This window comes from Salmo salar, chromosome 27 (genome assembly GCF_965601325.2).
Source record: "Salmo salar chromosome 27, fSalSal1, whole genome shotgun sequence".
NCBI classification, from domain to species: domain Eukaryota; kingdom Metazoa; phylum Chordata; class Actinopteri; order Salmoniformes; family Salmonidae; genus Salmo; species Salmo salar.
This window is the reverse complement of record NC_138317.1, coordinates 14,753,413-14,770,242: the sequence shown is the minus strand read 5'-3', so window position 1 is coordinate 14,770,242 and position 16,830 is coordinate 14,753,413. Positions and strand designations below refer to the sequence as shown.

At 39.6% G+C, this 16,830-nt stretch overlaps 1 pseudogene and 2 gene segments (V, D, J or C); all 3 read left to right on the top strand.

The window, feature by feature from the left end:
• Nucleotides 1-16,830, top strand: part of LOC106588303 (Ig kappa chain V region Mem5-like) — a 92,811-nt gene that overhangs the window by 56,086 nt on the left and 19,895 nt on the right.
• On the top strand, nucleotides 3-2,218 carry LOC123730949 (Ig kappa-b4 chain C region pseudogene; annotated as a pseudogene).
• LOC123739883 (Ig kappa chain V region Mem5-like) lies at nucleotides 8,032-14,657 on the top strand. The segment is given in 4 exon segments: nucleotides 8,032-8,149; nucleotides 8,330-8,627; nucleotides 12,992-13,026; nucleotides 14,053-14,657. Coding segments are annotated over 4 exon segments (711 nt in total).

Below are 16,830 nucleotides of genomic sequence, written 5' to 3'. Positions count from 1 at the left end.
CGATGTTCGAAATCAGGGGGCCTAAATCCGGGGAGGTGGGGTCCATGCTGGAGGTGTTGGAGGAATTCAGGTGCTGCATGGTCGATGAAAGATAAGAGATCTAAGAGCTATCTAGAAGACAGTAGACTTTAGACATCTAATTCTTTGTTTCTCGAAAATAATGGATACTGTTAAAACAGTCTGTTCACTAGAAAACAGAGTCTGCTTAAAATCCTCGCAAGTTTTTCTCTTCTCTTTGTCTCATGTCATAGAGTGATAATAAGTGAACGGTGTGGGTTAACCTCTGGTCAGCTTCCTCCTGATGAGCTGTGTATTTTTTGTTGTTGCATTTACCCATTTTTCTCCCCAATTTGTAGTTACAGTCTTGTCCCATCGCTACAACTCCCCTACGGACTCGGGAGAAGCGTATGTTGAGAGCCATGCGTCCCCCAAAACACACCCCTGTCAAGCCACACTGCTTCTTGACACACTGCTCACTTAACCCGGAAGCCAGCCGTACCAATGTGTCGGAGTAAACACCTTCCAGCTGGTGATGAAAGTCAGCTTGTAGGCTCCTGGCCCACCACAAGGAGTCGCTAGAGTGCGATGGGACAAGGTCATTTCTGACCTTGCATACTGTATAGATGCATTGATGATCTTATGAGACAAGAAACTAAGATTCAAAATGAAATAAATACTATGCAAGATCATGTGTCACAACTTGTGTGAATAGTTGAATATACCTTTTCATTGGACCTCGAATATTAAGCTATTATTTTTGGTTCAAAGACCCTGTCGAGTAAATCGTACCAGTATTCATTATATTGTAATGTGTCTTTTAAGTGTATATAATTGTTGTAAGATTGTTATAATCAACTTACATTTTCTTCTTCAGCATTCAGCTGCAAAGTCTTCCTTAGTTTTGCTATCAATTTCCTATTTCGCTATCTTATTTGATCTCATTTGCTATTTTATATGCTATGTTATATGTTATTTGCTATCTGTTGAAAAGTCTTGCTGTCTTGCGAAGTTAGGCTGTTCTGCTGTTCATATCAATCATATCAATTACGTTTTTTTTTTTTCTTTCTTTTAAATTACACATACCTATATTAATTTTCTAAAACGCATACATTTTTTAATGAGTCTTTTAAATTAAATGTATATTATTGTTAGATGTTTACAGTCAGCTGGAACTTACTTCCTCAGCACAGGCATTTTATCAACCTATTTTAATAAATTCATCATTTAAGAATTGTTCATACATTCTGTTGAATGTTCTTCAAAAAAATTATATTATAAATAATTATCTAAATACAGTTTGATTCATAGGATTTATTCCATTATAATAAGGGAAGCATGTTCAAATATTTTAAATATTACAATTTTGAAGATAGTTTCATGTATTTTCAGTCATCTCATGTAGTTATAATATGCTTCAGTAGCTACTCAAAGGGAAGTGAAAGAGTGACATAAAGACTGATAAACCAGCTGTCTGTTTGTTTGAGGAACAGAAACCTACTGATGGACAAAGCCTTCATTTACAGCTAAGATGTTAAACTGCTGCATCATTATTGTCGTATCAGTCTGGTGATTGATTGACAGTTCCCCTTGCCCTAACTTCCCACCTGTCTCCTAGGTGATGTTCGTCCCACCTTGACAGTCCTGCCCCCCTCCAGTGTGGTGCTGCAGCAGGGGAAGGCCACTCATGTGCCTGGCCAACAAGGGCTTCCCCTCAGACTGGAAGCTGGGCTGGAAGGTGGACGGTAGCAGCAGCAGCAGCACCTGGGAGGTGACCGGGAGCCCCGGGGTCCAGGAGAAGGATGGCCACTACAGCTGGAGCAGCACCCTGACCCTCCCTGTTGACCAGTGGAAGAAGGTGGGCTCTGTGGTCTGTGAGGCCACCCAGGGCTCCCAGTCTCCACTCTCTGAGACACTGAGGAGAGACCAGTGTTCTGATTAATGAGCTCCCCCCTCTGACTCCACTGTTTTTACTCTGCACCTCTCCTTCTTACTGTTCCAGCAATACCAGCACACTGGTCTAATGCTGGGCTGGATCCTGTGTGGGAATCCTTCCTCCAGCTGGAGCTTTTAGCATAGTGGAACAAACACCAGAATATATGTCTGATTCTGATGTCAAATAGATCTGCTTGGCTTTCATATCACATGTGTTCTGAACCTTATTACTGTAAGGCTGTTGGTTCTGACATGTTGAGATAATAAAGACGGTCAATATTTTAAATGGTTTGCCTGGATATCATTATTTAATGACTTTTACCATTAGACATTGAGATCTTTTTGATTTATTGCATTTTATAAGGAATGTCGATCTCTCTACCCTGGAAAGTGATTTTCCTAATACATTTTACTCAATCAACCTCTCACAATGAATGTTTGGCTGATTTGGTACAAGTCAAAAGGATATCTACAGTGATACTAATACTGAAGCCATGTTCTCTAGACTCCCCAGACTTTATGATGTTACCAGAGCCATGTATTAGAGAGGACATTGAGGTTTCTGCATTATGATGTATTTACATGACACTTCAACATTCTGTGGCAGACATAGTAGCTCCCCATTAACATTACAACAATGCTGTGTAACTGAATGTCTAGAATTAGAACAATATTACAAACTCTAAAAGTTGGCCTAACTCTCTAAATGTATGACTCTAGATGTTACCAATACTGAAGCCATGTGCTCCAAGCTCAATGGAACTCTCTGTGAACAGGTGAACATCTGGCCATGGTACTGCTCTATTCTGGGAGTGTTGTGGTCACCCTGCCCATGTAAATCTGAGTTTCAACCCCACCAGAGTTCACAATCACTCAGCCTCAAATCCTCTGGGACTGGGGCAGCTGTGTGTCTGACTAAAGAACTGAACATGGGCTGGGGAAGCAGACTTTACACTGGACTTTGCATAACGTTCAAATGGGGAATTCAGTCTAATGGGTTTGTATACAGTATGTAGACTATTTTTATTTGTGACACGTATAATAATCTTATTAAAGTAGTACTTCTTGAATGGAATCGATATGACTATTCAATCTCTCAAGGTTGGAGGGGTATAGAAGATGACCAGGGCATGAATAGTTGGGTTCGGACAGGATCAACATTCATGCTGTTGTGGAATGAAATTAGTGCTTATTACAATATCAAGATAAATCAAAGCGTGAATTTTTTTTAAACCTATTCTGAATTTTGTTCAACATATCCTTCAAAAGAAAGCATTTTCCACAGCTCTGTATCCTTAGTGGTCCCAGTGTGTTAACACATTTTGTTGCAGAATATATTGAGAGATATGTACAATATCATAGTCTATTGACAAGTCTAACCAAATACATTATTCTATTGTAGTGTCATATTTGATTTTTTGGAGTTTAGCATACTTTAGAATACAGGAGACTCTGTAGCTCTGCAGCTGTTGAGTCAGAGCAGTTCCTCTTTAGCTGAAGGAGGTTTTTGTACGACGCTCTAACACTGTGTGAAAGGAGAGCTGGCACCCTGCTGACAGTAGTAATCTCCTGCATCTTCTTCCTGGACTCCACTGATGGTCAGAGTGAATTGAGAACCAGATCCACTCCCACTGAAACGACCTGGAATCCCAGACTGACGGCTTGTAGCACGATAAACCAGGAGTTTAGGAGCTTCTCCAGGTTTCTGCAGGTACCAGCTGGAGATTATTACCAGTGCTTGAACTGGCTGTACAGCTGATAGAGACAGTTTTTCCTGGACGAACAGACTGAGATTTAGGAGACTGAGTCAGAATTATGTCTGCTGATGATTCTGAAAAATAAACCAAAGTAAAGAAAGGTTGTTTAGTAAGGTTATCACAACAACAATTATTTTTTTAAAGTATAGCCTATCAAGCTAAATGTTAACATGTTTGAAAAAATTCTGTCGTGTTAAATTAACGAATGAAGTGTAATTCTGAAGCCAAACTCATCATGAATCAAAGTTGGTCAAAGTGTCTCTCACCCTGAACAAGGAGCCCCAGTGTCCCCAGCAGTAGAATCAGTGACATCATCATTGTGCTGCGTGTCAGTAGCTCTGAAAGGAGTGAACAGTCACTGATCAACACTGGGGTTTAAACGTATGTGGAGCAATGAGGCAGGACAGATATGCAAAGCTTTCATATTTTACGCAAATACACACACTGTGCTTGTGTAGACACCCAGATAAATGATGTGAACAGTTTCCAGAAGTAGGCCTACTGTGTATTGTATTTGAGAATACTGAAATCATAAATCTCACAATGTAACAACTATATCTTAAATGAGGCCTATTTTTCGTGCAATTTTTTTTGGATTGAACACACACAAGAATGGTGTATAGGTATAAAAGACAGGTATACAATTCTTATCTAAACATAAAAGAGCAGACAGAAACAACAAGACCCACAGTTCTGGGTACAAAACAAATAATACAAAACACGACATACAGAACAAGGACAGGTAGAAAGAAAAAGGGTAGATGTCACCCCCCCTATTCACCTCCCGACTGCTCGGGTGGCGGGGCCAGCACATGCTGCCCAAAGGTAGATAAAAATATTACAATTGAGAGTGCGTTAAAATGTACAAATTCCCAGCGCCGACTGGTGGAAGTAAGAGAGGAAAGGCTGCCAGATTTGATCAAATGTTGATAATTTATTGTTCAGAATATATCTAATTCTTTCTAAGTGTACAGTGTTTGCCAATTCGCTGATCCATAATTTGGTAGAGGGAACTTCCTTCCTTTTCCAAAACAACAAGATACATTTTTTTTGCTGAAATGAGGCTTTAAGAGACTAGTTGTTTTGGGGGGTTGGTTAATCTGTTTACGGTTTCTGACACTCCCAGAATGATCAGAAGCGGGTCTGGGTCTATTGAAGTCTCCAGAACTTCAGAGAGGATCCTAAAAATTCCACACCAACAACCATAAAAGTTAGAGCATAGGGCAAAGCAGTGGAGTAGTGGACCCTTCACAGCATGACATTTATCACACATAGGGGATGTATCAGGAAATATCCTATGCAGTTTGGTTTTGGAATAGTGTAATCTGTGTAATACCTTGACTTGTATGAGACGATGTCTGGAGTTAATGGAGCAGGTGTGGATATACTCCAAGCTATCTTCCCAGTCTGCCACAGAAATGTCAGTCCCTAGCTCTTCCTCTCATTAAATGAGGCCTATTTTGACCCACTTACACAGTGGTTTATGTCCCTCAACAGTGGTTTATGTCCCAGGAGAAGGTAAATTAAGTTTAACAGTAGAATTGCTGCCTCGACGTGTTTCAAACCTTCTCAAGTCGGACAGTAGTGGAGCTCTGTCTCTCTCCTCTGACCAGACTGTGTAATGGCAGTTTGTGTGATGTGTAGACCTGGTGTTTTACTATAAGTTCAAGCTCTATAAAAAGAAAGTCACACACTCCATATACCCATTCAGTTGTTGGGAGCATATGTAGTGTGCAACTTTCATTCTTTCTTTTTTATACAGTTTACTTTGTACAGTCAGCACCTCTACAAAACATTTTGGGGTGTGCATCACCGTATCATAATCAACGGGAAAAAATATATAGTTTCAATATATGTTTAAAACTACAGTATCATGTCGATCTCATGTATTGTCAATCCTTGCATCTACACTGGGGACTAAAGATAGGAGGCAGAGGGAGGACTGATAGAGTCATATCATATCAAAAGGTGTTGAGGGCTTCTCTTTCATAAAGAAATTTAGCCTATAGTCTTTAATACAAGGCTTACAGTATCAATATTGAGGATTTAGCCTTTTTCTAATTTTGAACCGAAAGGCATGATCCTTTGGGTGGGATAAAGTTGTTTGTCCGTGTACCAGGTGTTGTTAGATCAGGAAATACAGTATATGGTAATGTTGTTTGGCAGTGTTGGCAAGTTGTCTCACTTCTTGTTGTGGCCTAGACTGAAACGGACATGCTTGAACCCATGTTGGGCATTAGAGTGGTGTAAGGTTTGAAAGTCATGTTTTTATTGATCTATTTAGGCAGAAATGTTGTTGCGTACAGTAGTGTGGTTGTTTTTCTAGTGTGTTTTTCCATTGTGCTCACTGATCATGTACCTGTCGAGATCTTGACATAGAATGAGGCACATTCTATGATGAAATTGTCCAACACTTTATGGGAAGTTGAAGCTCGTCCGAACCAAAGCAGATGTAGCCTACCTGTAGCCTACTTTAAGATAAATAAAACAGATATTTATTCATGAAAACCAAATCTATTTATTTATGTATGGGAGAGCTGAGAAGCAATAGAATATGAATTTCACCAATGGAGGACAACCTTAAAGGGTGATAGGTCACCAAAGGAACAAATCTTGGCTACCATATGGATACCTAGAAAGTACAGGCTATGAAGACCCAAAGTCAGCAACCCAAAATGAGGGTTTTGTTGAGGGAAAAATAGCAGGGGTGATGGACCCCTATTTGGCTGCTCTAAAAACCAAGCCAAAACACCTTAAAAATGTATATTTTGTTTTTGGAGTACCTGCATCCTGGTCTCAGACGATTACTTGGCCTCCTTTGTGAGATGAAGACGTACAAGAAGGGGTCCAGGCAGCTGTTGATAAACGTAAAGCTCCGGACAACATGTGCTGCTGCGCTCCTGTGGCACAGCAGCACTGTCGACGCCTCAATTGGGAAGTCTGCAGCACCACACACTTTGTCATCATGGGGTACTGTGTGTAGATTGCTGAGAAAAAAAGCATATTTAAACAATTTTAGAAGAAGGCTGTAACGTAACAAAATATGTACAAAGTCAAGGGGTCTGAATACTTTCCGAAGGCACTGTATATACTATACATGCCAGTCTCTCTTGGCTAAGAGTTGAGGAGAGACTGGCTGCATCACTTCTTCTTTTTATAAGAAACATTCATGTGTTGAAAATTCCAAATTGTTTGCTAAGTCAACTTACACAGAGCTCTGACACACACACACACACACACACACACACATACCAGATTGTTGATGTAGTTCTGTCTTTGAGCTGTTCTTGTCTATTAATGTTCTGTATTATGTCATGTTTCATGTTTTGTGTGAACACCAGGAAGAGTAGCTGCTGCTTTTGCAACAGCTATTAAAATACCAAACTCCTCTAAAATGAGGTATGACTGATATGACTGTGTCAGTCCTCCCTCCTATCTTTAGTCCCCAGTGTAGATGTAAGGATTGACAGTCCATGAGATCGACATGATTCTGTAGTTTAAAACATAGTTTATAACTATAATAATGTTGTTGTTTTATGGGGGGGGTTATGATTGGAGGGTAAAAAGCATGAGCTGACACAAAAAACCTTTGTTGAGGTGCTGACTAACGGAAAGTAAACCCTATGAAAATAAACAAGAAAAGTTGCACACACTAGATGTGCTCCCAACAATTGAATGGGTATATAGAGAGTGCGACAGTAAAACACCCACTCTACACATACACAGACTGCCATTACACACTGTGGTCTGAGGAGGGCGACAGAGCTCCACTACTGTCCACCATGAGAAGCTTTGAAGGATATGCAGTAGAATGTTTTATTTTTTTAAATGTTTTATTTAACCTTTATTTAACTAGGCAAGTCAGTTAAGAACAAATTCTTATTTACAATGACGGCATACCCCAGACAAAGCCGTACAACGCTGAACCAACTGTGAGACACCCAATGGGACTCCCAATCACGGCCGGATGTGATACAGCATGGAATCGAATCATTGACTGTAGTGACCCCTCTTGCACTGACATGCAGTGCCTTAGACCGCTGCACCCCTCGGGAGCCCCAAAGCAGTAATTCTACTGTTCAGCTTAATTGACCTTCTCCTGGGACTGACAACCACTGTTGAGGGACATAAACTACTATGTAGGCGGGTCAAACTAGTCCTCATTTAAGATATAGTTGTTATAATGTGTGGTTTGTTTATGATTTTCGTATCCTCAAATGTGATATACACTAGGCCTACCTTTGGAAACTGCTGACTTCATTTATCTGTGTGTATGTGCGCGGTGCGTGTATTTGCATAAAGATCGAGCTTTGCATATATGTCCTGCCTCATTGCTCCACATACTTTTATAACCTCAGTGTTGATCAGTGACTGTTCACTCCTTTCAGAGCCACTGACACGCAGCACAATGATGATGTCACTGATTCTACTGTTGTGGACACTGGGGCTCCTTGTTCAGGGTGAGAGACACTTTGACAACTGTGATTCATTAAGGGTTTGGCTTCAGAGTTGCACTTCATTTGTTAATTTAACATGACAGATTAAATACGGATTTAGCTTGATAGGCTATGCTTTACGATATGCTTGTTGTTGTGATAACCTTACTAATCAACCTTTCTTTCCTTTTGTTTATTTTTCAGAATCATCAGCAGATATAATTCTGACTCAGTCTCCTAAATCTCAGTCTGTTAGTCCAGGAGAGACTGTCTCTATCAGCTGTACAGCCAGTTCATATATTAGTATTTATATCCAATGGTACTTGCAGAAACCTGGAGAAGCTCCTAATCTCCTGGTTTATGATGCTACAAACCGTCAGTCTGGGATTCCAGGTCGTTTCAGTGGGAGTGGATCTGGTTCTCAATTCACTCTGACCATCACTGGAGTCCAGAAAGAAGATGCAGGAGATTACTACTGTCAGCAGCGTAACAGCTTTCCGTTCACACGGTGTTGGAACGTCGTACAAAAACCTCCCTCAGCTAAAGAGGAACTGCTCTGACTCAACAGCTGCAGAGCTACAGAGTCTCCTGTATTCTAAAGTATTCAAAACACCAAATAATCTAAATATGACACTACAATAGAATAATGTATTTGGTTAGACTTGTCAATAGACTATGATATTGTACATATCTCTCAATATATTCTGCAACAAAATGTGTTAACACACTGGGACCACTAAGGATACAGAGCTGTGGAAAATGCTTTCTTTTGAAGGACATGTTGAACAAAATTCAGAATAGTTTTTAAAAGCTATGATTTATCTTCATCTTGTACGGAGAACCTTTTTCAGTACACAATAGCATGAATGTTGACCTTGTCCAAATCCAACATCCCAACTATTCATGCCCTACAAACCCTGAAAGAGTGAATTCAATCATATCAATTCTATTCTGGGAAGTGATAAAACCTACAGCATGCATTTCATAGAACGAGTTGGTGTTTGTTTAATGTAAGGTACCAGGGAGAGATGGCTTGGGTATGGATAATGATGAGAGGAACCTTGTCTTAGGGGCCAAACTCTGGTTTCTGTACAATAAGAACTGTCTTCACGGCTCATGTCTCATACAGCAGAGTGGAATTTACGCTACCTTCCACTGAGTTGTATTATTTTCCACAGAACACAGAGAGCCCGAATTGATTATCCCTTTTATACCGTGACTATAATTCAACACATTTGTCGCTAGAAATGTGTTAATTTGCAGGCAGAAATGTGTTTAACATCCACTGATGTAGATTTCTAGATAGCTCCAAAAGTTGGCTTGGTAACCAAGCAAACAAACCAGCAAACCAAACCATCAGTCTTAGCTTGCTATTATGAAAATTGAATAAAACAATGCCAATAATGTTTTTAATTCAACTTTTGCTTTCAAAAGTAGCTCAATAGAACATGTAAGAATTAACTACAGCCATTGAATTCTACCGTGCTGATTCACCGTGCATTATTTAAGCAATAAGGCAAGACGGGGTGTGGTATATGGCCAATTTACCAAGGCTAAAGGGCAGTTCTTAAGCACGACGCAACGCGACGCAACGCGGATACAGCCCTTAGCTTTGGTATATTGTCAATATACCGCAAACCCCTGAGGTGCCTTATTGCTATTAGAAACTGGTTAGCAACATAATGAGAGCCGTAAAATGCATGTTTTGTCATACCTGTGGTATACGGCCTGGCTGGCTGTCAGCCAATCAGCACACAGAACTCGAACCACATAGTTTTTAAAGGGAATTATACAACAGGTGGGTCCAATCCTGAATGCTGATTGGGTAAAACCGCATTCCAGACGGTTTCTATTCCACGAGTTACCACCAGCAAAATCTATGATATTAAAATGCCTATTTACTCTGTTCCACCTGACTGCTCAAACCATTGTCTCATCAGCCCAGCCAGCCAATTTATAAACTTGATAACCCCTATAAAAAGTATCTAGGCTTTGTCTCACATTTGTTTCAGACTAACATTTCATTTTCAAAAGCAGAGATTTGTATAAACCTTGCTGTCTGTCTCTTCAAAATGTGCAACATTGTTTCAATATTCAAATTCGATCTCCAGCTGTCCCATAGTAATGGACGTGTCGGGACGAGACAGACAGGAAGTGTTTCTCAGCCAGTCTAAATCATGGATCAGCTGGCATCATTTTTATGGATATATACAAAGAAATGTCAATTGAAAAAAGGTTCAACAAAATGTGGCTAGTTTGCAGTCTTTCCAGCTTCAGTTTGAAGTGATTGTGTTAGGTGTGTTGTTGGCTTGCTCCTCTGAACAACAGTGTCCTGATGAGTCAGCACATTTTCTAGGCCAGGCAATATCGCACCTCATTGTTATGGAGGTATCCAAATAAATGTCACTAAAAAACAGTTTAAACAAATGCAAATGCAGCTATTGTTGTTATTCTGGCTGCACTGTTTGACACGACTGTAAGTTAGCCGTAGTAGGCTAGCTAGCATGCAAGGAATAAGTATGTTGCCAGCCAGTATTGCAATGGAACATTTAGTACGAACGACTGGGTTGGGTCCATAGATAGAGAACAAAAAGACTGAACGACTGGGTCGCGTCTCTGGCAACCGAACCAATAGAACGAACCTCAGATTTTTGTCAGGACTAAATCTCATGGAAGGATGAAATAGCATGAATAAATGTTGGTAACCCATTGTATAAAAGTGATAATGCCCTCGAAGCCCATGTTTGGAGGATATATTGGCACAGTTTGCCAGCCCTCGACATCGCCTCGGGCCTAACAACACCGGTGACAATATATCCTCCAAACACCGGCTTCTCGGGCATAATCAATTAAATAATGCAAGCTCTAGAATGCCCTTCAAGCCAATTAGAAACATGTATTCAACAGTGCAGTGGTATAAAAAAAATGTATTGTCATTTTGGTCCTTGATCTACACAAAATACTGTAATGTCAAAATGGAGGAAGAATTCTAACATTTGTAAAACATTTATGAAAAATACAAAATGAATATTACATTTAGTCATTTAGCAGACACGTTTAGCAAACGCTCTTATCTTGATTGCATAAGTATTTACATCACTGAGTCAATACATGCCTTTGGCCTTTGGCAGTGATTACAGCTGTGTGTCTTTATGGGTAAGTCTTTAAGAGTTTTGCACCCCTGGATTTTACAATATGTGCACATTATTCTTTCACAAATTCTTCAAGCTCTGTCAAGTTGGTTGTTGATCATAGCTCGACAGCCATTTTCAAGTCTTGCCATAGATTTTCAATCAGATTTAAGTCCAAACTGTAACTACATGTAGGCCACTCAGAAACATTCAGTCAACTTGGCAAGAAACTCCAGTGTATACCAGTGCTCCCGCACAGTGGCTAACCGGCTATCTGCATTGTGTCCATCCCACCACCCGCCAACCCCTCTTTTACGCTACTGCTATACAGTAGCCTCACTACTGTATATAGCCTGTCTTTTTACTGTTGTTTTATTTCTTTACCTACCTATTGTTCACCTAATACCTTTTTTTGCACTATTGGTTAGAGCCTGTAAGTAAGCATTTCACTGTAAGGTCTACACCTGCTGTATTCAGCGCACGTGACAAATAAACTTTGATTTGATTTGATATATTTGGCCTTGTGTTTTAGGTTATTTTCCTGCTGAAAGATGAATTTGTCTCCCAGTGTCTGTTGGAAAGCAGACTGAAACTGGTTTTCTTCTAGGATTTTGTTTGTGCTTAGCTCTATTCCGTTTCATTTACCTGGAGAAAAAAAAAATACTATCCAAAGTGTAGTTAATAACTTCACTACGGTCAAAGCGATATACAATGTCTTCTTTTTTATTTTTACCCATCTACCAATAGTTGCCCTTCTTTGCGAGACATTGGAAAACCTCACTGGTCTTTCTGGTTAAATCTGTGTTTGAAATTCACTCCTCGACTGAGGGACCTTACAGATAATTGTATGTGTGGGGTACAGAGATGAGGTAGTTGTTTAAAAATCATGTTTAACACTATTAATGCACAAGGAGCGAGTCAATGAAACGTATTATGTGACTTGTTAAACCCATTTGTACTCCTGAACTTATTTAGACTTGCCATAACAAAGGGGTTGAATACTTATTGACTCAACACATTTCAGCTCTTCATTTTATATTAATTAGTAAAACAATTATAAAAACATAATTCCACTTTGATATTATGGGGTATTGTGTGCTTGCCAGTAAAACAAAATCTCAAATCTTAAATTTCTTGAAAAAGTAATGGCTGTGAATACTTTCTGAAGTGACTGTATATCAACATAATCCACAGCAGTTTTCATACTGTTGGAAGTTTAATGGGGAACATGAATGTGTCCAGTCTACTGGAGTTCCAGAGTGTACCAGTAGGGGGCATCAGTTACAATGCAGAATTCAGTGATCAGTTCCATGCCTCTGTTACCATTCCCCTCTGTGTCTGTCTGGAGGTTTTTGAACAGCCAGTCAATCAGACTCTATCACAGTGGTGGACTTTTGGTGGAGGGACCAAACTGAGTGTTGGCAGTAAGTATTCAGTTCTAGATCTTGACCTCTGATATCAAAAGCTAATACTTTTTCTTAACAATATGTATATTTATGTTTGGAGAATTTTTGTTGCATTTATTTTCCTTAGATGTAAATATAGTTAAATTAAAATGCCTATTCAAGATGTAATATATCAAACAAGGTTATACAGTGTGTATTCATTTGGAACAGGGATACTGTTCAAATCAGAGTGGTTTAGATAAATGTAGTTTTACAAAGAGCAAAAGCAGTGTCTCTATAGTGTCAGAGGTTTTTGTACGGCCGCTGAATGAGATTGTATCACTGTGGTTAACTTTTGGTGGAGGCACTAGACTGGATATTGGAAGTAAGTTTACCTACCTCTAATAAAGAACATGTTCTGACCTTGCATATAGATGTATTGCGCATCTTATGAGACAAGAAACTAAGATTAAAAATGCATACTATGCATGATCATGAGTCACAATTTGTGTGAATAGCTGAATATACCTTTTCGTTGGACCTCAAATATTAAGCTATTATTGTTGGTTAAAAGACCCTGTCTCATAAATCATATCAGTATTCATTATATTGTAATGTGTCTTTAAGTGAATATAATTGTTGTAAGATGGTTATATTCAACTTACATTTACTCCTTCAGCATTCAGCAGCAAAGTATTGCTTAGTTTTGCTATAATTTTCCTATTTTGTATTCTTATTTGATCTCATTTGCTATTTTATATGCTATGTTATTTGATATTTGCTATCTGTTGAAAAGTCTTGCTGTCTTGCGAAGTCGGGCTGTTCTGCTGTTCGTATCAATATGTTTTTATTTTCAGTTTGTGATAGAATGTCTTGTAAATTACACAACTATAATTCATTAATTTAAATGAAAACTTTTAATTAAATGTATAATATTGTTAGATGTTTACAGTCAACTGGAATTTACTTCCTCAGCACAGGCATTTTATCAACCGATTTTAAATAAATTCATCGTTTAAGAATTGTTCATACATTCTGTTGAACGTTCTTCAAAACAATCATACTAATTAATAATGAAATGCAGTTTGATTCACAGGAGTTTATACCATTATAATAAGGGAAGTATGCTAACATATTTCAAATTTTAAATAGTAAAAAATGTAAGATAGTTTATTAATGTATTTTCAGTCATCTCTCTGTAGTTATAATATGCTTCAGTAGCTACTCAAAGGGAAGTGAAAGAGTGACATAAAGACTGATAAACCAGCTGTCTGTTTGTTTGAGGAACAGAAACCTACTGATGGACAAAGCCTTCATTTACAGCTAAGATGTTAAACTGCTGCATCATTATTGTCGTATCAGTGTGGTGATTGACATTTCCCCTCTCCATAACTTCCCACCTGTCTCCTAGGTGATGTTCGTCCCATCCTGACAATCCTGCCCCCCTCCAGTGTGGAGCTGCAGCAGGGGAAGGCCACTCTCATGTGCCTGGCCAACAAGGGCTTCCCCTCAGACTGGAAGCTGAGTTGGAAGGTGGACGGTAGCAGCAGCAGTAACACCTGGGAGGTGACCGGGAGCCCCGGGGTCCTGGAGAAGGACGGCCACTACAGCTGGAGCAGCACCCTGACCCTCCCTGTCGACCAGTGGAAGAAGGTGGGCTCTGTGGTCTGTGAGGCCACCCAGGGCTCCCAGTCTCCACTCTCTGAGACACTGAGGAGAGACCAGTGTTCTGATTAATGAGCTCCCCCCTCTGACTCCACTGTTTTTACTCTGCACCTCTCCTTCTTACTGTTCCAGCAATACCAGCACACTGGTCTAATGCTGGGCTGGATCCTGTGTGGGAATCCTTCCTCCAGCTGGAGCTTTTAGCATAGTGGAACAAACACCAGAATATATGTCTGGTTCTGATGTCAAATAGATCTGCTTGGCTTTCATATCACATGTGTTCTGAACCTTATTACTGTAAGGCTGTTGGTTCTGACATGTTGAGATAATAAAGACGTTCAATATTTTAAATGGTTTGCCTGGATATCATTATTTAATGAGTTTTACCATTAGACATTGAGTTCTTTTTGATTTGTTGCATTTTATAAGGAATGTCGATCTCTCTACCCTGGAAACGTTATGTTCCTGAATACATTTCACTCAATCAACCTCTCTCAATGAACACTTAGCTGATTGGGCCGATCTTGGTACCAGTCCAAAGGATATCTACAGTATGACTCATACTGAAACCATGTGTTCTAAACCCACTGGTCTTCATGATGTTACTAATACTGAAGCCATGTGTTCTAAACCCACTGGTCTTCATGATGTTACTAATACTGAAACCATGTGCTCTAAACCCACTGGTCTTCATGATGTTACTAATACTGAAGCCATGTGTTCTAAACCCACTGGTCTTCATGATGTTACTAATACTGAAACCATGTGTTCTAAACCCACTGGTCTTCATGATGTTACTAATACTGAAGCCATGTTCTCTAGACTCCCCAGACTTTATGATGTTACCAGAGCCATGTATTAGAGAGGACATTGAGGTTTCTGCATTATGATGTATTTACATGACACTTCAACATTCTGTGGCAGACATAGTAGCTCCCCATTAACATTACAACAATGCTGTGTAACTGAATGTCTAGAATTAGAACAATATTACAAACTCTAAAAGTTGGCCTAACTCTCTAAATGTATGACTCTAGATGTTACCAATACTGAAGCCATGTGCTCCAAGCTCAATGGAACTCTCTGTGAACAGGTGAACATTTGACCACGGTGCTGCTCTATTCTGAGAGTGTTGCAGTAACCCTGCCCATGCAAATATCACTTTCAGCGATACCACAGCTCACAATCTCCCAGCCTCAAACCCTCTGGGACTGGGGCAGCTGTGTGTGTGACTAAAGAACTGAGCATGGGCTGGGGAACCAGACTTCACGCTGGACTTTGCATAACGTTCAAGTCGGGGACTTCACAGTCTCTTTATGGCTCTTGTATACGGCTATGTGGACTACATTTCATTTGTGACAGATGATACTGTAATCACAATGATATCAAAGTGGTACTTCTTGAATGGAATCAATATGACTGTATTCACTATTTCAAGGTTGGAGGGGTATAGAAGTTGAGTAGGGCATGAATAGTTGGTTTTGGACAGGATCAACAATCATGCTATTGCATACTGAAATGGGTACTACTTACCATATGATATCAAAGCATACATTTAAACCTATATTGACATATGTACAGTGTCATAGTCTATAGACAAGTCTAAGCAATTACATTATCACATTGTAGTGTCATATTTAGATGAATTGGTGTTTAGAATACGGGAGACGAGTCAGAGCAGTTCCTCTTTAGCTGAGGGAGGTTTTTGTACGACGCTCTAACACTGTGTGAACGGATAACTGGCACCCTGCTGACAGTAGTAATCTCCTGCATCTTCAGCCTGGACTCCACTGATGGTCAGAGTGTAATGAGTATATGAACTACCAGATCCACTCCCACTGAAACGACCTGGAATCCCAGACTGACGGTTTGTAGCATAATAAACCAGGAGTTTAGGAGCTTCTCCAGGTTTCTGCAGGTACCAGTGGAGATTATTACTAGTACTTGAACTGGCTGTACAGCTGATAGAGACAGTCTCTCCTGGGCGAACAGACTGAGATTTAGGAGACTGAGTCAGAATTATATCTGCTGATGATTCTGAAAAATAAAACAAAAGTGAAGAAAGGCTGATTAGTAAGTGTTATCACAACAAATAGACATTGATAATCTTCCAAAGTCTATCATGAAACTATCAGGCAAAACCAGATTTGTTTTTATTAATATCTTCAATATTCACAAAAGGAAATGTAATTCTGAAGCCAAACTCATCATTAATCAAAGTTGGTCAAAGTGTCTCTCACCCTGAACAAGGAGCCCCAGTGTCCCCAGCAGTAGAATCAGTGACATCATCATTGTGCTGCGTGTCAGTGGCTCTGAAAGGAGTGAACAGTCACTGATCAACACTGGGGTTTTAAAAGTATGTGGAGCAATGAAGCAGGACAGATATGCAAAACCCCAATATTTCACACAAATACACTACACAGATAAAAGAAGTCAACAGTTTCCAAAGGTAGGCCTATTGTATATTACATTTGAGAATACTGAAATCATATACCACACAAAATAGCAACTATATCTTAAATGA